Source organism: Lacerta agilis, chromosome 2, assembly GCF_009819535.1.
Source record: "Lacerta agilis isolate rLacAgi1 chromosome 2, rLacAgi1.pri, whole genome shotgun sequence".
Taxonomy (NCBI): domain Eukaryota; kingdom Metazoa; phylum Chordata; class Lepidosauria; order Squamata; family Lacertidae; genus Lacerta; species Lacerta agilis.
The window spans coordinates 66,853,067-66,875,296 of NC_046313.1; the positions used below are offsets into that span (position 1 = coordinate 66,853,067).

At 40.9% G+C, this 22,230-nt stretch overlaps 1 protein-coding gene across 3 annotated transcripts in view; it reads right to left on the bottom strand.

The window, feature by feature from the left end:
- The window catches only part of USP4 (ubiquitin specific peptidase 4), a 35,863-nt gene extending 14,206 nt beyond the window's left edge, over positions 1–21,657 (bottom strand). For 2 of the 3 annotated variants that reach the window (XR_004425992.1, XM_033140563.1), the window contains exons 1-13: positions 21,450–21,657; positions 20,887–21,014; positions 19,347–19,477; positions 15,869–15,995; positions 15,092–15,237; positions 14,288–14,346; positions 12,448–12,570; positions 11,312–11,429; positions 10,467–10,640; positions 9,503–9,661; positions 7,424–7,648; positions 5,498–5,581; positions 3,717–3,811 (exon numbers count right to left, since the gene is read on the bottom strand). Coding sequence is in view for 2 of the 3 variants with exons in the window: in XM_033140563.1 (XP_032996454.1) it covers positions 3,717–3,811; positions 5,498–5,581; positions 7,424–7,648; positions 9,503–9,661; positions 10,467–10,640; positions 11,312–11,429; positions 12,448–12,570; positions 14,288–14,346; positions 15,092–15,237; positions 15,869–15,995; positions 19,347–19,477; positions 20,887–21,014; positions 21,450–21,580 (1,700 nt within the window). In the remaining variant the exon portion in view is untranslated. The remainder of the gene's footprint in view (positions 1–3,716; positions 3,812–5,497; positions 5,582–7,423; positions 7,649–9,502; positions 9,662–10,466; positions 10,641–11,311; positions 11,430–12,447; positions 12,571–14,287; positions 14,347–15,091; positions 15,238–15,868; positions 15,996–19,346; positions 19,478–20,886; positions 21,015–21,449) is intronic. The other variant, XM_033140564.1, reaches the window with a different exon arrangement.
- Between the last annotated feature and the right edge of the window lie 573 nt (positions 21,658–22,230).

Below are 22,230 nucleotides of genomic sequence, written 5' to 3' on the forward strand. Positions count from 1 at the left end.
AAATGACAAACCATGGTTTGTGGTAGGCTAGCAAATGAGAATTAAGACAATCCTGGTTTGAAACGTGTTTTCAAATTGTGCTTTGTCCTAAACAGAGTTGGGTATGATGACTCGAGTTGACAATCCATGGTTATGGCCATAACTCCTACCCAGAAGATCACAGTACCAAGAAATAGGAATGCTGAGTAGACCGAGTATGAAAGCTCTAAACCATCATTTGCATATATGCTTGAAAGCTCAAAATCATAATTTGGGTTCTAAAATGGGATTAGTACAAAGTATAATTTGCATAATGCTGGAATTGAGGTGCATTGACAAGCCATTATCAACTTCCAAACGTATAAGAGCAATGCAGATACAAAACAAGGGACAGCGTAATACCAGTATATTAATCACATTTGTTAATAAACCTTAAAAGTTCACTTTGCATTTGAAGAACTTCAAATGCTTCAGTTCAAAATGTTGTTCAAATCCATTCTTTCAAGTCTAAGCATCATTAGTCAGGAAGCCTCCATTGAGCCATCTAACTCAGTATGCTAACTGTCAGAGTCTAATCAAGCAAACATTTTAGGTAGACTAGAACCGAGATGCTAAATTCTGGTTAAAAGAGTTTTACCTCTACAAAAGTGTTTTGTTTGCTTTTCAACAAGACTTCCACCACCTGTGCTCTAGTGTAATGCAGCCTGTTTCATCATTTGCAGCTCCCAAAGCACCAGGCTACTGAATGGACTCCACAGCACTTAAGAGAGCACTTGGGAGATTTGTGTCAGTGGCCCATCTCATCTTGACATTCTATAGTGAGACCAAGGCCTTGACAGGTTCACTTACCCTATCCACCAGAAACTCCTGCATAACATTCAAGAAACCACTGTATTCTACTAATCTCTATGGACCTGCACCCCTGCAGGGGGGTGTAGGTGCCACAATTCCAAACTTCACCAGGAAGTTGTCTGACTATGACAACTGTGTTGTAGAACCCACCCACCCCCCACTTCACAGAAAGAGACAGACACTACCACTTGAAGCAAAGACAAGATCCAAGCTATGTCCTACCACATGTCTTAGACAGATGATGAGACAGATGCATGGTTACCACAGAGACCATGAACTCAAAAACTGGCCCTGAGACACACAATCATCCTGGGTTCCTTCAATACTATTTTCACAACCACCACAGCCATCAAGGCTGTTGGGAAACAGGGTGGACAGTATACCAGCAGCATCCCTAATCTATCTCTATGGCCCAACATCAGGTAAAGACATTCTCATTCTGCCCTGAAGGCAAGAGGTGTCCTTGTGAGCTGCACTGAATTCTAAGAACTATGTCAATACAGTGGTACCTTAGTTCTCAAACACCTTGGTACTCCAATACCTTGGTTCTCAAATGCCAAAAACCCTGAACTGTTCCAGTTTTTGAAAACGTTTTGGAAGCCGAACGTCGTATGCGTTTGTCGGGTATTGTTTCTGGGGCACCTGCACTAATCAGAAGCTGCACCTTGGTTTTTGAACATTTTGGAAGTAAAACAGACTTCCGGAATTGATTAAGTTTGGTGCTCTCTTTTTTTGCTATTTATTTTGTGTTTTTGTTTTTGAGACTTTTTTGATTAATTTGTTTTTGTGACTGTGTGGAACCCACTTCAGCTACTGATTGATTGATTGATTGTGTGACTGCAGAAATGGAGAAAAGCCCTCCACCCCCCATCCAAACAATGACTATCATCAGTGCAGGTAAGGGGAAAAAATAATTTAAAATTTTATCATCTACAATACTGTCTTATTTATTTTATAGTACAGTACATTGATTACTGCTTTCATTTTATGGATCAATGGTTTCGTTAGTAAAATTCATGTTAAATTGCTGTTTTAGGGGTTGTTTTTAAAAGTCTGGAACGGATTAATCCATTTTGCATTACTTTCTATGGGAAAGCTGCCTTGGTTTTGGAACGCTTTGGTTTTGGAACCGACTTCCGGAATGGATTAAGTTTGAGAACCAAGGTACCACTGTACCTCTATCCCCAGCCCTCATGTCTGACCTGCTATTGCACCGAGTAACTGGTCAAAGAGATGGGTGAGATCAGGCCCACCCAAGTCTTAGTTATGCTAGGTTGGCCTTCTTATCCTCCACAATTAAGTTGGGGATGAGTAAGTTCTTACTGGAAGGACAGATCCTGAAGCTTAGGCTCCAATACTCCAATACTTTGGCCACCTCATGAGAAGATAAGACTCCCTGGAAAAGACCCTGATGTTGGGAAAGATTGAGAGCACAATGAGAAGGGGATGACAGAGGACGAGATGGTTGGACAGTGTTCTTGAAGCTACTAACATGAGTTTGACCAAACTGCGGGAGGCAGTGGAAGACAGGAGTGCCTGGCATGCTCTGGTCTATGGGGTCACAAAGAGTTGGACACAACTAAACAAAGTTATTATTCTGAACCAACCTAGTATTTAACAAAACAATGTTATCATTTTAGAGAGGCTTAACGATGCAGCTCTATAAATACTACACAAAACAAAACCAGGCCCTCCTATTGGCACCAGCAAGTTTTAACTGTCACTTGATATCAATAGTCAATCATTGTACTGCCACTACCACTACTTCTCCTAATCTAATTTCACAATCTGCTTGACTTTAACTATTTTGGAGTTTCCTCTTAAAGAATTGCAAAAGAATCTGCCATTAATAAATATCTAACAAAGTCCTAACTAAATACAGAGTTTTTAGGAATTTAAAAATAGATAAATTTAGTTGGATTTGTGATGTTCTACCATCATATCCAATTGCTAGGAACTTAGTTTAAAGGCACATCTTTTATAGTTCATATTTGTACTCATAGCTCCAACACAAAGGGAACACAATCCAAAATGCAATTCTAATACAGTATGTGTATGTGTGCTCGCATGCATGTATACTGTACACATATTTAAAAAAACCTTTAAAGGAGGTGCGTTGATGTCAAAATATACTGCTTTTTAAATGTCTATGTTCTAGCCATTTCTTACTCGACAGTGATGAACAAGCCCCATCCACTTACTATAAATAAATGTTGCAGCAAACTTGCCCAAACTGACCAACTCCAGGATCAGTTTTACTGGTGCATTCCCAAAAGATTGACAAGAGAAGTACAAGGTAGTGCTCATGATGTTTATTCACCAACATTTCATGTATACACAACTTTATAGGAATGTGTACATGACAGATACTCAGAAAACAATACCTGCAGACACACTGGAAGTTGGGGGAAGTTGGGGAAGGGGTATGTGAGACAGGCTTACAGCTAACTTTAAAACTAGAATGCAAAGTTTAAGGTTTAGTTTCAAACTGTTACAAGTTCTCCATGCCTCATTTCCCAATGTAAATGTAAACATTTTCATGCTCTTTTAAGTTCCAAAAAAGTTAGTAAATTTCAGTGGAGATTTAGCATTCTATGTAACATAGCCCCAATGTTTTCTAGAATCTACTGGTATCTATCTGTACAGCTAAACAACAACAAAACCCAAGAGGAGAATAGCAGCACACAAGCACCCCAAAGGTCACTAATTAAACAATATGTGTCCCATACAACATAATATCTCATCAGAATAGCATACAACACAATGTAAGAACTATTGATCACCCACAGAAATTGTGGGTACCAAATAATCTTTTCAGGCTAAAAACTCAAATGTAATATAACAAGTTTCTTATCTCTACTCTTCCCAAAGAACTGGTTACTCACACAAATATGTTGTCCTTTGGCATAATCTGACTTAAGCCTTCATCCATCTGGAAAATTTTGTGGAATCGGTGATTATAAACATCTGTCACCACCATCTAAAAACAGCAAACAGTTGAGAATGGAAGTCAGAATACCACAATGATAATCAAAATAAAAGCCAAAGTTACTCGAAGTTCAAGAAAAATATTCAACATTTCTCCTAGGCATTTTCAATATTCTCCAATGAATCACAGAATAATAGAACTGTAGAGTTGGAAGAAACCCCAAGGGTCATCTAGTCCAACCCCCAAGAGGAAGTTTGGTGTCAAGTGACTCATGAGATGTGCTTAAATAAGCCAACTAAGCAAAAAACCACCAGTGGTAAAATGAAAGAACTAGTACAATATACTAGATTCCAGCGTTGAGGAATAGTTAGGACTCCTTGTGTTTGCCAAGAAAACAGATGCCAAAACTGAAGGGATAGAACTAGTTGCTTTAATAGCTTGCCCAGAGAAAAATCTCTTTAAGACTTCAAAATGGGAAATATAGTTTGAAAAACAGCTGCTTGAAAGCAAGGATGGCAAAGAGAATGCCTAACAGCCACTGGCAACAAAAACATTGATCTGATAATAAGCAGTTAGGTAGTGTAGTGAAACAGGAATGAAACAGGGTTCTTCTTCTCTCAAGGGTACTGGCCTAGCTACTGCTTCTTACTTCCTTAATCCCAAATGTGTTCTTTTCTCAGCTCAATCACCTTCTCCACCATTTTCAGTTTACAGAGTTGAATTCAAAATAATTAAGGTTGGCTATCAGATACATTAGGGAGCTGACAAAATAAGTAGGTGGGAACTGACCTGAATACACTAACCAGAATAGGATTCCCTCCTATTCCCTCAAATCCCCATTTATTTGGTCTGGTTTCTAGAATATCCCTTAAATTTTGCCTGAGATCACCATCATCAAATACACTCTCAAAGAGCCCATGAGAATAGGAATTGTTACTTTTCTTTCTTTCCTCTTAAATATTGTCTGATTATAAAACATTAAGATGATGTCTTTCACCAGACGATTTAATAGAATTGTACAGTTGGAAGAGACCACGAGGTTCATTTAATCCAACCCCTACAATGCAGGAATCTTTTGCCCAACGTGAGACTTGAACCCACAACCCTGATATTAACAGCCTCATAATCTACAGACTGAGCTATATAAGATATAGAAACAGATAAGCTTTCCAGTTTAAACTCTTCATTATTACACAAGATCAATTCTCAACTACATACAGAACATTTGCAACACGATACCAAATTCTACTAAGAATGCGCTTCCTATTAAATATTTGTAGAATATACATAATTCTCAAGGAGTTATCAGTGCTAAGGATCCAAGGTCTCACTTCGACCCAATGCTAACTTCAAGCACTTGGGGACATCTTTCAAAATGAGTGCTATACATAGTTGGTATTAGGGCAAACAGAACAAGGACAAGGTCAGAGAATGGGCTCATGCTGACATGCTGTTCTTGTCAGAGTTTTAATATGAAATAGGACAGTTTGTTTTCATCTAAGTTTCTGTATAGACAAACATTATAACATGTGGAAAGTGGAACCTGACTCCTCACTTCTTGTCCTAAAAACAAAAATTTACAACCTTTTAAAAGATGTGCCCAATACACAATACCAAGTCACCTTCTTATAACGTTTGTTAAAGTTATTTATAACTAATTCAGGAATCAGTCTACCTAGTAACATTTTGTAAAAAACTGAACCCTTTTATTTATCAGCCAATATTACTTAGCCTTACATTTTCTGCAGGAACCCCGGATAATTTTGAGAGTGCATCACACAGGTCAGATACAGCCCCCATCATTGGCACAATTACCTTGTACTGGGGAAAAAAGCAGAACATTAAACTTACACTAGGCAAAATAAACCTTGGTAAGGAACACAGTTCTAGACTTAAGGATCAGCATCAGTAACTAGATTTGATACAGGGTGAGTTATAGTCAGACATGGTTAACAGTTTACGGTGAACGTAGCTTCTGCTTTTCTCCTACCTGCTAGAAAGTAGGAGCAACAAACCATTACCCTTGGCTTACTGTTATGTCCAAACCAGCCACCATTGTTTGTGCAATCAAGCAAAATTGTGAAGAAACTACATTTTATTAGGATAAATGTAAATGTAAAAATGTTGTCCTGTTATAAACACTGCTGGGATTGTAAAAAGCTAATGGTATGACAGGGAAAAAATGGTATTTTTTACTAAAAGCTAGAAAGATACACTGTATTGGGGGTTTGGCTTGCAATCTACCAAGAAGCAATTAAACTGATACTACTGGTAAGGGGGTCGCTATTGCTGATTATCTAATATTAGTCATATGAAATATACACCCAATGACTTAATTGATTTCAGTGGATCTACTCTGAGTACAATTCAGTCAGATACCACCCTATGTAGTTTGTGAGGTATAAATTATGACACTTAGCAACAAAACTCAGCTTTTATATGACTCAGAAATATGCAGAAGACTAGGTTGTGATAGATTGTTTAGTGGAAACTAAATCCAAAATTATCAGCCCATAATTATAGGCCAATTAAGTTTCTGAATCTCTTCTCTCACACGCACGTCATGTTGACCTCTGCTCTCCCACTTTCCCAAATAGTGATCACTGCCTCCTGTTTCCCTCTTCACCCACCACCATCCTGTTAATATCCGCTCCATCCTCAGATTGTTATTTATTAAATGATCTAACAGTTTGTCCTTGCTACCAGTTGCCCTTCTGAAGTAAGCTCATTTTGGAAGATTCTTTGTATATTTCACTGGTTTCCATTCAGCTCCAGTGGCTCCACCCACCCCCCTTCCCGAGTCAGGTCATCTCTTTGTGGGAATGTTGTTGCTAGGTGGTGACTGAAAGCAGAGAGGTCATCTCTGATTCTTGGGCTGCAATTCTGTGTGAACATCCTTGGGGTTCCCTCCTCCCTGCGTGTAATATGACTGACAGTTGGGATCTCGCCTGCTGAAAAATGGATTTGATAGATTCCCTCTCCAACCATGTAGATCACAAAACATACAGCTGAGTTCAATCTCACTATGCTCAGTTGGGCTTACTCACAGGTGAGCATGCTTGGAGTGGAGACTTAGCTGCCATCCCAGAGTCTCTGTAAAACTGATCTCAAGATTGGGTATTGGATGCATCTTATCTCTGTGTGTATGTATGCTGATATGTGCACACTGCAAGGCACATACATATAATACAAAGCTGGTCATTTTACATGCTGGGGTAGGAAGGCTTGTTGTGAACTGTGTATTTTAAGACAGCAATGTTTGTTCCAACTATATCTATTTTAAATTAGATTTCATTCCATTTATCTGTTGGAGGTAAAGGTGTTGTACATGATCCCTTCCTCTGCACATTATTTCTTCTGCACATTTTTTCCTTCCTGGAAGGTAGGTAGGTAATTAGAAAAGATAGGTAAGAGAGGTTGTAAATGACTCAAGGTGATCATGTGAGCTTTATGGGGAAGATAGGATTTGAACCGGATATCTGAGCGTGTTTCTATGTACATTGAGCAGGCAGGAGGCATACAATGCAGAACTCACACAATTACCCTTAGTATTAGAATTGTAATGCTAAAAGCAGGCAACCTCTTGTAAGCTGCAGAGGGCACAAAACACTACAATTTGATTTGTCTTTCATCACAAAGACCAACATGAACACCTCTACTTACCTGAGTAGGTTTGTGCTGTGGATCTGCAAAAACCAAGAAAACCTCCATGGTTCGATCTTTCTTCAAGGGCAATGGAAGGGTTAAGTAGCAAAAAGGGTCAAAAGTCACGGAAACTTTAGAACATTTGGGGCAGACCAATGTGGATTTGAAGAGACCATGAAAAATATCTACAATTATAGAGTTATTACGCAATCGATGATTCTCCCAAGCTTCTTTTGCTACCACCTGCAAAAAAGAAAACACATTGCAAAGAAGCAGAAACACAGTATAAAGATTAAGACGCAAGATCTGATGAAACAGCTTTTATCTGTAGGGAAGGATATTGAAATACAATACATTATGTGACAAACTGACGCTGAACAACTATGTTTGTATGCAGTGAAATCTTTCACTTATTGGTATACCTGTAATTCAACATGCAACTGACCTACAACAGAACAGACTGTACAGGATGATTGCACCCTACTGTGTAGGTGAAATTTGCACAGTATGAGAGAATCAAATTCTAGGGATGGAATTCCAATGTCACACTATTATAAACATTCTGTCTGCCTAAGCATTTCAGTTTGCGAGATGGAACAATGCCCCTCCTCTTCCCCTGCTGTTCTGGGGGTTCTCCCAGCCACCCAAACCAATTTCAGAGGGAATTTGGGGCACACAGGGGAGGAGAAGAGTTCTGCGCAGGGCTGCTGCTGACAGGGTCTCTTTCAGTGAATCCCAACCTAGGGAAAGGCAGATTAGAGGTAGCTTCTAGCAAGTGAGCAAGGAACTGCTTAAGCAGTACTGCAGCACAATTACACAATAATGTACAGTCAAACCTAAGAAATATGTAGCTTTCTGCAATGTTTGCTCCAACTATGATTGTTTTGACATTCATGCAAAAGCAGTTATTTAATAAACACTACACTGGGGTGTATGTGTGTGTATAGCATCAATTCTCAAAATTACAGTAATAAAAACTAGGCCTGTAATAGAAAAGCAGCCCAATTAAGTTAAACTTTAAATTGGGCACTGTCCCCAAGTAATTGTTTATGTCATTCCCTTTTAAGCCCTTGTTCTACTTCTGCTTAAACAGGGCCAAGAAAGGAAGACTACAACAACTGACTGCAATTGGAAAGGGTCACCTGGCTCTCAGGTTTCCCCAGCCAATCTGGGTGGCTTACAAAATATATAAAACATAATAAAGCATCAAACATTAAAATTTCCCCCTAATAATGGTGATTTAGCTGTGCAGGTCTTATGTTCTTAATGAGAAGAAGGATAGTTATATCTGGTTGGCCACAACTGAAAACAGCTAATGTGATCTCAATAGTTAAGTTCCAGTCAGCACCAGTCACAGTGATCTGTTCAGTGTCCTGACAAACTGTGCTTTGCCATACCTGTTGTGACCCTGCATTGCCTATCTGGACTCTGCCTTTCTAGTTGTTGTCAGGTCGTGTCCGACTCTTCGTGACCCCATAGACCAGAGCACGCCAGGCATGCCTATCTTTCACTGCCTCCCGCAGTTTGGCCAAACTCATGGTAGTCGCTTCGAGAACACTGTCCAACCATCTCATCTGTCGTCCCCTTCTCCTTGTGCCCTCCATCTTTCCCAACATCAGGGTCTGTTCTAGGGAGTCTTCTCTTCTCATGAGGTGGCCAAAGTATTGGAACCTCAACTTCAGGAACTTTCTAGTAAGTGCCACTAATTTGATCCAGCTAGGACAGGATAGCATCACCCTGCCATTGCTAAACAACAACCCCCCCCCCATCTTCCTCCCAATTTTGGAGCTAGTGGAGTTTGCCATGCAACTGCTTGAACAATCTCATCCGTGTATGCATCTTCAAAATTAGGAGGAAGGCTACCTGCTTATCAGAGCACAGGGCCACACTCACAATGGGAAGCATATTTGTTGAAGCCTGGCTAAGAGTCAATGGTCCCAAGTGGACTGATTCATGGATTCATTTGCTAAGAAAAAGACATCCTCAGTAAGACAAACAAAGGAACTGGATGGGCAAAAATAATTTGGCACATATGTTGAGTGTTAATCTTTTATACCACAATTTAACTCCAAGCAGTGGGGTGTCTATGCAGCATACCGAATCAGGCCTGCCATTAGCATCCTTCAACTCCAAGTAAGGTTTCTTTTTTACTCTGTTTAGATCCTCATGTAAACCATCTAAAAGAAAGGCCAGGAGCTCTTGGGAATCTTGTTGCTGGTACCCTGAAAACTGAGGAGCAAAGCGGCCAACCTGGGTCTAAAATTAAAAAAAGGAAAGGAAAAATAACATTAGGAAGATGCATGTGAGCAGTGAAGGGAAAAGTAGTAACTCTAGCCTCATTTGCAGAATTCAATGAAGATTAGCTAATTCCTAGCAATAAACTAATGTCAAATAGATACCAAGATGTATAAATTCTCCTCTCCTATTAGATCAGTTTCTTTGGATAACAGTTATCAGACACAGTTGCCGTATGGTTAATCCATGTAAAATTCTGTGAAACTGACAAACGTGCTAATAAAGTACATTTGTTACTTATTTGAGTACAGAATATCAACAAGTGATTTGAAGACCATGTGTACAATTTTAACAACCATTTCAAAAGCAACTCAGTGTACAACTGATTTCAGAGAAATATAAAGTTGCTAACTTTCAGCTCAATTTTATTTGGAATATTGCACTTTACAACATTGTAAAGTGGTATAAAACAATAAAAAGTAAACAGATAAAACAGTTCTCAAAAACGAAGTCAGATAACTCCTAAAACCTTGTTAAAATTCAAATTATATTGGTAAAAGCTTTAGAAGCCACAACTATTCTAAACAGAATGCATGGCATTTCCCTGCAATATGCAACGTTCAGTGAATTATTAAGGCACTGTAGCACTCAGGAGTCCATATCATACTTAGCATTCTTTTAAGTTCAATCTAAGCTACCCAGCTAGAGCTTTTAAGATGGGGAAAGTATTTTCCCCAAGGGCCACCATTAAAGCCCCATGCAGAAAGCATGAAACCAGAAATGTCACTTCCTCTAGCTGTGTTGCGATGACAGAAAGTCTACTTACTTTGAACATGCGAGGGGCCACGTGAGAATTTCTCCCAGACCACATCTGTTTGATAAGTTCTGCATATGCTTCTGCAATTTCTCCTCTCATTCCCAGAGGATTCTCCTGATTTATTTCAGCTTCATACTCATCTTCCAAGAAATAGTCAGTCAGTGGAGGGGTGTTACTCAAACACTAGAAGAACATTCAGACACAAGAACTACATAAAAAAGAAAGCCATGCCAACAACCCATTTTCAGCCCAATGAAAACTAAAATTGTACTGAATTCAGCAAAATCACCCTATACAGCACTGTATTGCAAGCTACATTAAATATTACATATGGAAACTGCTGAAGGAAGAAAACTGAGGAACACATACTAGCTGGGTTATTTCTATGTTGAGAGGATGGGGTCATAGCTCAGGGTAGACCACTTGTTGTGTATACAGAAGGCTCCATGTTCAAACCCTGGCATCATCATGCCTTGAACCCTAGAGATCTGCTGCCAGTCAGCGGCCTGGTTTGCACACAATGCTAATCCAAACAATGGCTAAGTATGATTGAATGAGTGGATTCTCGCAACAAAAAGTATAGCCACTTTGCTCCTCCCTTGGCCCTGCTGCTCATGTGCTACTCATAGAGGAGCCAGGGTTTGGCTTATAACATTTGGGCAATACTGAGATCAGTGTTCTCACGCTAGAAAAATGCAGCTTTCTATCTTCCATTGTAACCCACAGCATTATGTAGGTTTTCCAAGCTGTATGGGAACCCAACAGTTGTACAATTTAAGATGGGGTAGTATAAAACCCAAGCTGTACAGTGTCTACCACTCTAGGTTCTTCAGCAGATTGTACCAGTTCTTTACCTGTAAAGCTGAATTCATGAAGCATGTATTTCCTAGGTTACTGAGCCCACAGAGACCAGGCTGTGACTGAGGAGGGCTCTCCCTGTTGTTGTAAGAGTTGCAGGAAAAGCTAGAACCTCTGGAGGGGGAAAACATACTGGAATATGATAACAGGTTGCAGAATATTTTGCCTAAGAAACTATTTACAGCTATACAAAAATAATGTATATTGTATTTCTTACCCGCCCTGCATCAAAATTTTATGGGGAGTTTACAGAATTTAAAAACACAATACAATTAAACAAGTAACTCAAGCTTAAGACAAAGCAAACTTTCCAACTTATAGTGTATACACACGTCTACACTATAAAATTCCTCCCTCAGAACTAGTTCTCACAAACAAGTATTATGAGGTAGCCAGTCTGCTGCCTGACTGTACCATTTCATACTGTAGGTGGAGACTCACATTACTGATATTATATTTTGTTTAAAATACTCATATCCTGCTTTTCAGTTTCCAGAACATTATGCTAATGAAAAACAAAGCCAAGACTAGAACAAAAGTTTGGAAAAACCACCACCAACACAAAAAACCCCAACCAAGCAGGATAAAGAGAACAACTGAAGTCAGATGGCCCTAAAATCCTCCAATGTAATACTGTGTTTGCCCTGGCATCTCAAAACTATCAAGGAAAAGGCAATGTGAATCTGCTTGACAGGAATTTCCATAATTTTGGTGCCATGATTGGGAAGCTTTGCCTCAAGGAACCACCCACTACACCTCTGGGGGCATGGGCCCTGAGAGCACAGCCTCCAAGGGAGATCTCAAATGTCCTAGTAGGTTTATATGGGAGAACACAATCTGGTTTAATGAACTGTTTTAGAGTGGCATTTTTTCGTATCAGCTATTGTATGATAAAGTGCTATTGTAGGAAAAATTGGCAGAACACATACATCTTAATGGAATAGTAACTGGCAAAGAAATGCCAGAGGGCCATGAAACTGAAGTTAAGTTTAAAGTTATACATAGCTAGCTTCTGAACTGTGGAGCCATGAATGCTTCAGGGCAGAACCTTATTTAATAAAGAAGAGAATGCATAAAAGTATTCAGAGAAAGGAAGTTACATAAAGAACAGCAGACACATTCTTGCTATTACCCTTTGCCAAGGCTGGAGCAGTTCAAACTATAGGAGTTATTGCTATCACCATTTGTAATGGTTGAAGAGCTTGCTGATGATTTTGAAGAGGTAGCTAGATTTCTGCTTGTTGCAGTGCTTGATCTGGGAGGGGAAAAAAGTAGTAAAAATCCCATCAGGGTTTTTGTTTTTTTTATAAATTCCTGAGATTCTTTAACTGACTTTTTAGTATAGTTTACTATTTTAAGCTGTTTATTTCTGGTTTTCCAACCCAGAAGGAATGACTACAGTATCAGGCTGAAGAGGTGGATTGTTTACGAGTCAATGGAATTAGAAATCTAGTACTCACCCTCATTCTGTATGAAATTTCCCTATTGTAAAATACCAAGGAGAACTTATACAAGTGGTACTAAGCTACACAAGGCAATTTCTTACATTGCAGAGCGCATGATACGATGCACCAATGTTCGAATTCCAGCTGATTAAGAGATCTCCAAATAACATAGCTGTCAACTTTCCCTTTTTTTGTGGGAAATTCCCTTATTCCAGCGCAGTTTCCCATTGCAAAAAAAGGGAAAGTTGACAGCTATGGCCGTTTCCCAATGGAAAAAAGGAAGGTTGATAGCTCTGGAATAATTGCTAGGAAAGAGCTATACTTCTGAATCAGTGTTTGTTCCACAATCAATCATTGCAATGAGTACTAGGCTAGCAAGACTACTAATCTTAACTGGTACAAGGCCTCAGATTCATATTTGCATGCTTATAGCGTAAATCTGTTCCCTCCCAGCAGAACAGAAGGCAACCAACAGGACTTTTAGGACTAAAATTAATCTACTAAATGAAATGAGTATCTTTTGAAAAAGAAGGCTTAAGTATAATAGATATTCCTTGGCATATCTACCAGTGATTTGTAAATACTGTACTATTTTAACAACCTCCAGCTGTAGTCAGGGGCCAATAAGAATTGCACAGTAATGCCTGATACATTGGGTGGAATTCAATGTTTCATCTTCCAATAATTCCACCTATGCAAGCCATGTACTGTGCTGGAAGTTCTTCTGATCTTTCCAAAGCCAATTTGGGGAGCATGTGGGGGGGGGGGCAGAAGCCACGTGGGAATCTTTTGTAGGGGCTGGTTAGGTGAATCCTTACATGTGGCTTAAATTGTAGATGGCTTTGCAACAGGCTCAATTCAGAATGAAGTGGTGCACAGGATAGTTCTTCACTGTTTTTTTAAAAACTGAGCTGTGCATTTCACTACCTCTTAAGGAAAGTATTACAGTGGTGCCTCGCTAGACAAAAATAATTCGTTCTGCGAGTGTCTTCGTCTAGCGATTTTTTCGTCTAGCGAAGCACCAATGCAAACCGCTAGTTTTCGCGACGAAATTTTTTTTTTCGTCTTGCGGGCAGCCTTCCGCTAGCGAATGCCTTTCGTCTAGCGAGTTTTTCGTCTAGCGAGGCATTCGTCTAGCGGGGCACCACTGTATTTCAATATTGTAAAAATAAGATGTAACTTTAAAGTAGTTTTTGTTACTTATTTTTAAAGTCAATGCTACTTCAATTTAGAAAAATGAGTATAACAGGACTTAGGGCATTTCCTATCTTAGTGTTTAGCCTGAAGGCTCTCAAAAGTGGCTAACAAGTTAAAATACAACAAGACAATAAACACAATGTAATAATAACAGAATAGAGAAAGAAAAAAATAGAGTGCCATGCCAAGTTAAACAGTGGTAGACACCTCTCAGACCCAAGCTAGACAGAGGCACAATTCAGACATCACAAAACCATGGTTTGGTGTTCAGGTTTTGCAATGCCTAAACTGAGATAGAGAAATGGAAAGTATAAATAGAGAAAAACTTACTTTGTCTGAGATTGCCTGGGCCACGTACCATCTTCATTCTTCACTTCTATTAACACTACCTTTAAAGTTAAAGAAAAATAATAGTAAAGCTAGGTAAAGGGAGTGCTATCTTAAAGATCTGGGTTTTCTTTGGTTCTGTGCAGAAAAACACAAGCAAAACAGGAGATTCCCAATTAAATAACCCCCATGCTAACACCTTAGGATGTACAGGAGGCTCTGGCAGGCTTTTGACTCAGCAGCATTTACAAGTTACCATTTAAGGAATCAGCATCTACAGAGAAGAGTTGTTCACACTACTGCGGCAATTTGATCACATCTTGTCTTTTTCAGGCCCACAAATCACACAATGGCAGCAACAGCCACCACATGCAGCTGCCTCTATGATTGCTGCTAGGCTGTGAATGCAGTAGTTCTTCCACAACGGCTGGCGTTTGACTGAACTTGGCCAAATAGTTGAGAAACCAGCTCAAATTTCAGAACACTTTGTATGACTACATAATCATATGGGATGGGATCCAACTTCCAAGTCCTACTAGAGGAAGCAAGAGCTCTCACTAGCACAATTGGGCTCCCCCACCCCCGTGTGCCCCAAAATTGGCTTGTAGAGGTGTCAGAAGAACCCCCAGAACAGCATGCCAGGGCAGTGGTGAGGAGGAATAATTCTGTCTGGCAAGCTGAAAAGCTGGCCCTGACAGTATGACAGCCATAATATTACCTTGAATTCCTCCCACTTTTTTACAAATTGCAGCCTTGTCGACAGCCCACAGGGTGAGCAATACAACATACGACATTTGGACTTCTTACCTGTCCCTGATAGAGCCCCGCATCTTGTATAGTGCTGTCGAGTTTGCTTAGCTGCTCATAAGTATTACTCATGTATCTGCTCCACAGCCTAATTTCTTTTCCGTCAGGAATACTAAACTGCTTTCGCATTTCATTTTCAATAGTAGCTGGTAAGAAAGAGACAAAGCTATTACAAGCTGTATTTTGACTACGTTGGGGGAGTATGGCTTGTTCAAAGTGTTAAAAAGTGCTTATTTACTAGTGCTAAATAAACAAGGTGGTGTATACTAATTCTGGATTATTTTACATTGGTGAATTATTAACTGTATCTATACATACCAGTTTTCTATAAAATTTAATTTCTGACTACAGCTGTATTGCCTCAACTAGCTAAATATTATCACATTAAAAGATAAGGAATCATTTATTTAAAATGCAGCTAGGGTTATTTGAAGCTGGCATTCTATTACTACTGAAATAACCAGTCTGCTGGTAGGATTATTTGAACAATGGCAGAAGCATCTAAAGCTGAAGAGTAACTGTCAGTTCTAAGGACAAATAATAAAAGCTGGAGTGAAATCGTGGTTTAGCAATGGTCAGATAAGTAGAAGCATTCACCATTTCACAGGGGGAAAGGAAGTGATTTCAGATGATTGTGAAAACAAAATTAGAAAGAGGTTGCAAAAAGAAAATGGTAAAATATACTTGCCCCATTTAATGATCTAAATAAATTACTAGACACCACTAGGTGTGGATGTGTTTCAAGGTGTGTTGTGGGGTTAGCAAACAGCTACTTACCAACAGTGTCTGCTTTGCTGAAATAAGAGCTCAAAAGATTAGCAGGATCACTGTTCTGACACAGCTTCAGCTCCAAAAGATAAACTTCTACTTTACAGTGCTTCACAAATAGTCCATACTCCACAACCTAGGAAGAAAAGGGTTCCTGTAAAGTGGTACAACAAACAATTCTGAAAGCAAATATGTAGTCTAAACTGAAGGGCTCCACCCTCAAAGTATCCATATCTTGGCCTGATAGATAACAGTGCCATCATCTAGAGTTTCACATAAAACAGAAGTCCTTGGTTTTAACTCTAGTTCTACAACTGGCAAAGTGGCTTCAAATAATCCTGCAGAGGTTTCTACAGCCCAATCCCAAGTGTGTTTATTTCGAAATTAGCTCTACTGAAGTCAACGCTAACCTACAGTATTTCTTTTTTCTAAATTGGACAGAAATATGTATGATGGCTCTGCAGGTTATAGTTAACTATTCTTCTTAGCTATTCAAACCAAGAGGTAAGACCCAGGGTGGATAAAAATCAATGATTTTTAAAATAAATAAATACATAAAATCAACAAAAATTAATTTAAATTGGATTTGTAAAATAAAATGCTTTTGGAGGAAAAATCTTTCTAAAGATAGTTTTCTATCTAAGTTACATTATAGTCCAAAGGCTATTCATCAGGAAATAAGGGTTTGTTTTAAGTTTTAAATGTGTGCTAAAACTCAGTCTAAGTTTTTTAAAAACATGTTTAACAACATCAGTTAACAAACATGGATATATGCTATAATGTTGTTGTTTTAGTTAAATAAATTGTTTAAATTGTTATTAAGGAAATGATCATTTTTCTCCTTCCAATAAAGTACAGCAGAAAAGTTGTCCAAATATAAACAGTCAACTTATTAAATCTCACAATAATTTCACAATCATCTGTCTATGTATTTCTAATAGTACAGTATAACCAAATCAGTAATTTTTGCTATAACTGTAAAAACTACTCTGAAAATTTATTATTCCAAAAATGAAACCTTCATCTGGTTGTAAATATTAAGATTATACCAACAAGAATGAGTCTTTCTGTTAAAAAAATGATTTAAATCCTTACTGGCTAGCGATTTAAATTTTATTTAAATCAAGTCCACCCTGGTAAGACCCAAACAACAAAGGGCAAAATCAGGTTTACCAAGATCTCTTTTCCTCAAACTGCCTCCCCCAAGTTGCTCTGGAGAGTTGGGGAACACTGGCACAAAACTGGAACATCCAATGCCTTGACAAGTTGAAGCTCCATTTTTATTGGGGAGTCCATTAACATGATTGCAAAATTCTACCACAACAAAAAAGGAGGGCTGAATATGACCATCCAGGTCTCTCTATCCGGCCCTGTAAACCAGGGGTCAGCCAACTTTTATTGGAGGGGGCTGGTTCACCATCCCCCAAACCTTGTGGCGGGCTGGACTGCACATGCGCACGCAGCGGAGGAGGCTTCTCTCTCTTCCCCCTCTCTCCCCAGCCCCTCCCCTCCCTCTGCCTACCTATGGTGCTGCCAACGCAAGGACGGGTTGGCTCCGGAGAGGCACTGCGCTGTGCCAACTGCAGTTCCTGTGCCTGCCCTTGCAAGTGGCAGAGGCTGGTGGCAGCGGAGGGATGAGCAGACCGAAAGGGCTGGCTGGCTCTGGAGAGGCACTGCCCAAAATGGCGCTCAGCCCACTCAGCCCTGCCCCCTTCCTCCTCTATGCAGGGTGGGGAGAAGCCAAGAAGAGGGAGGGAGGAGGTGCTGCAGTGTGTGAGAGGGAGAGGGGTGGAAATGGTGCCCCCCAATAAATGGCGACGCAGGAAAAAAAAAATAACGAAGAAAAAATTAACAAACAGAATCCACAAGATCCACAGAACGTCTGTGGGCCGGATCCTGAGGGCAATTTGGCCGGATCCAGTCCGTGGACAGTAGTTTGCCAACCCCTGCTGTAAACTCTCCATAGGTCACACGCTTCACTGGCCCTGCTTTATACTCTGAATGTTTTTTCCTGGCTGTAATGTGTCCAACACATAACACTAGGTTCAATCTTCTGGCTCAGGGAAAGGAATGAATGTTATGTAATCACTTGGTAGACACTTGGGAGAAAAAAGAAAGATCAGTAATGGATCATAGCAATTTGCTAAAACACTGGGCCTCTTGGGCTTGCTGATCAGAAGGCTGGTGGTTCAAATCCCCGCGACGGGGTGAGCTCCCATTGCTCGGTCCCAGCTCCTGTCAACCTAGCAGTTCAAAAGCACGCCAAAAAATGCAAGTAGATAAATAGGTACCGCTCCGGTGGGAAGGTAAATGGCGTTTCCATGCACTGCTCTGGTTTCGGTGTTCCGTTGTGCCAGAAGCAGCTTAGTCATGCTGTCCACATGACTCAGAAAAACTGTCTGTGGACAAACACCCGATCCCTCGGCCTGTAAAGCCACAACCTCAGAGTTGTCTGTGACTGGACTTAACTGTCAGGGGTCCTTTACCTTTACCTTTTTATCAAACAGTTAAAGTAAATGCAATCTAAACTAAACTAAAAAGGGGGAAGGGGGTTTTGTGGGGGAGGAGGGAGGAAAAGGGAATTACCCTTCCTATTTTACATTTTCACGTTCCTTTTAAGGCCTACATTTAAAAAGCATATACTGTATTTTAGCAGAAATATGGGCATGTTTAGCTTATCTTCTTATTCTGAAAATGGAATTATTCCTATGAAATACCACATGCTCTTTTCCACATTGTTCATTAAGATTATACCAGATTGCATTAGCAAGTACTATATATTATTTGTTGCAGTTAACTATTTGATTTATGATCCAGCCTACAAAGCAATTTGCTGCATTGTTTAGTTACTTGGGAGTCCTGCTGTGTTTCTGAAGTCAGTATACATTATCTCTTCCATTGAAAAGAAGCATTCCTGGTTGAAGGGTCATGTGGAGTGTGCTTTACTGTATTCCCCTATCCAAAGGATAAACAGTTCTTCTCTTTCCTCTCCTCCCCACGGCAACCCACTCTCTAACCTTATCAAGTCTCCTCACTCCACACAACCCTCCAAAAATGTTTTTTGAGACCCACAGGAGTAGCAGGGAGAGGAGAACAGCAAGTCCCACTAACGGATGGACACAATTGGATACCACCCTTTAACTTCATCCTGTGTTCTGGCTAAATGACTAATCAACAGAGTACAGGGCAAATGAAGAGAAACTTTCTTCTCTACTCTATATTAGCTAAGCAAGAAACATTCTATAAAGCCATTCCAAAACTGTAGGAGCCATCCTAATACTGGGAAGAGCAGTTCATTTCCTACCCTGTATTTCCAGTTATTCAACCTTATACGTCACACAATATATCTTATTATCCTATGCACCAGTTAAATGACACCTAAATATTCTTTATAGTGTTCATTTCTCTGGGTAGCTCAAGAGATAATTCACAGTGTTCCACAAAGCGGCAAAACAGTGTAAGTTACATAAAGATCATTATCACTTACCTTTCTCACTATTGGTTTCTGTCCCTCTATACAACCATACCAATTTACTAATTTGTTCCAGGCTTCAGTAGGAACCAACACATAATCCAACTCATCAATGAGATGCTCTTTCAAAGTCTGAGCTTCCGAGTCTAAAAAGGAAAGGAAACATAACGATAAACAGGAAGATAAGCAGTTCTCCTGGAAATCCTGCATAAAACAAACACACTTTCAAAGTGACAGACACTTCTGAAAATCTAACTTAAGGTAATTTAAATAGCCACATCAAAGTGAGTCTTGAAGACACTCAAGTGGTATTATTTCACAATCTAATTTCAGACTTCTCTTCCACACATAATTTCAAGCTATTAATCAAATAAAACCAGCTGTATAGTATTTAAAGTTTTCTTTAAAAAGTACAATGCAGAACTGGATGACTTTCCTATACAAATATGATCCAGAGACTTTGAGAAGCAAACTTAAACTTTTTTTGTTTGTACACAGACTTTCTAGTGATTTCCTGGGACTCAGCTAGACTGGTAAAGAAAAAGCAATTTATATGCATTGTATGTGAGATATAACATTGCGCTACCAGATGGCAGTGTGGAATCCCGTTTTTCTCTACCTGTCTTCCCTGTTTAAATTTACAATGCTTTAAACTGAAACGCTTCTTTCATACGTCTAGATCCAGCCCTGGTCTGAGGAACACAGCATCTATATTGCTTTTTGATGCTATATTTAAATATCTCTACCTATCCACAATATGTATTACTTTAAACCTTTTAAAGAGTTGCTCAAGTGTTATTTCTCAAGTCTGTATCTGGAGAGGGGTGGCACGGCAGAATGGTGTGTTCCTTCCACTGCTTCTGCTGCCACTGGGAACCTCTTGCAATACAGGACAATGCGATTTCTAGGTATCTAGTCTCCCAAATAATGAAAGATCATGTATGAATACCGAATTTAGAATTTTATTATGAAGCATTCCAATAGAAAAATATAATAGATATTGGATATAAGGATGGGATTAAATGGATTAGGCTGCAGAATGAAATAAATGAAGGAATAGGAAAAGAGGGGATATTTAATAGAGATATTAATAATGATTTGCAACCAACTGATTTACAACACAGAAGCAGATGTAATGGTCAACTCTTTCAGTTTCCATTTACAAAAAAGGGAAAGGAGTCTGCTTTCAGGCCTAGGTGGTGTGGAGAAATGGGAAAAAACAACAATCCACAGGTGTGGAAGCCAAGAATGAGACACTTATTTAAGGGTGGAACCTCTAAGACTTGTTACAATACTGGCTATAATTGCAGTAACTGCTGATGTGACAATCATGCTAGAGTCCATCATAGTTTTCCCAAAGCAAGCTGATTTACCATTAATATCCCTACTTAAGAATTGGGAAAGTGTACTGGAAAAGATTGGAGGGGAAGGGCACGGAATTCCTTACTGTCAGAACACAGTCCAAAAAGCAGTACTGTGCAGTGACATTTCCCCTCCTCCGCTTCCGAGTCCTTTCCAAACTCCAAATCCTAATCCCCTCTTCACACAACTTTACCTGTAAAAAGCCCAGAGTTATCAATCGGTCCTGGGAAGAGATTAGGCTCTCCAACGTTGTACAAGTCCCAACTGTCAAATCCCACGTATTTCTTCCACTGCTTGAACCACCGGCTGTCAATTAGGAACCTGCAACAAAAGGGGAAAAAAGACGCCTTTAGAAGAAGAGGAAGGGGGAAGAAATAGTAATAAAACAAACAAACGGGACAGGGTCAGAGCGGGAGGCAGAAAAGGTGAACAAAGTTGCTGGAGCGGACGGGGCAGAAGAAGAGTGACTCAGCACCGGCACCGGGAGGGCCCGGCCGGCACCGACATGCCCTCCTCTTACCACCAACCCCGCCGGGCACCGAACTCCCGGGGGGGGGGGAGCAGCTCGCGCCTCCTGTTGCCCCCCCCCCTTCCGAACACCCGCATTCGAAAGCCAACAGTCCGAGCGTGGGGAGGGCCTGCGCGGAGGAGGCGGCGCGCGCGCGGCCTGGCTCTGAACCTGACACCGAGAAACGAAACCAGCCGTCGCTCTCTCCCGCTCCCGCCCCCCCCCCAACCGCCCCGCGCCCTTCTCACCAAGACTCTCCCGGCCGCAGCGCCGTCCCCAGCAGCGGCATAAGTTCCGCCCGCTGCGTCCCGGCGTCCGGCCTCAGACCGGCGGCGCCGCCGCCTCCCCCGCCGTCTAACCCTACTTCGGCTGCCGCCATGACAGTACTGCAAGCGCTTTCGCCCGGCCGGCCGTCCCCAACTGCGGATATCCTTCCTCGCCCGGCCGCCGCCGCGCGCACAGAACGGCACTGCGCAGGCGCGGCGACGCCTCCGGGCGTTCGGGGGGCAGGGAGCGCCGGGCCGAGCTCCTCCGCCCGAGCGGGGTGTTTTGACGCTGAGGGGGAAGAGGCCGCTTTCCGCTGAAAAGAAAGGGCGGGCGACAGGGAATCCCTCGGTCTCCAGTCGCTCACACAGGCTCCGTCTGCGGTGTCAGTTACCGCTGAAGGGCTGAGAATTGCAGGTCGTGCCTCAAACTAGATAGCGACCCTGGCTATTAAAGGGATCCTTCTGCATTCGGTGGACTGGAACTACCAACATCTAGAGGGCACCACGTTGGCGACCCCTGCACCTCTGCTGGTGCAGCTGCCTTTTGGCTTCTTTAGCTGTTATGCTGCCATGACACTTTGTCTCTGGACATCCCACTCCTTGAAACCAGCAGCCAACAGAGTGAATTGATATTGAAGGTCTTGTTGTGGGTCGTCCTGCTGGGTTGGCATAAGGGCAATGGCAACCGTCCTTTTTATCATAAGCTTTTTTGGAGACTGCTCTTGTCTAGGAAATATAGGGTACGATGTTGAGTTGGGCTCTT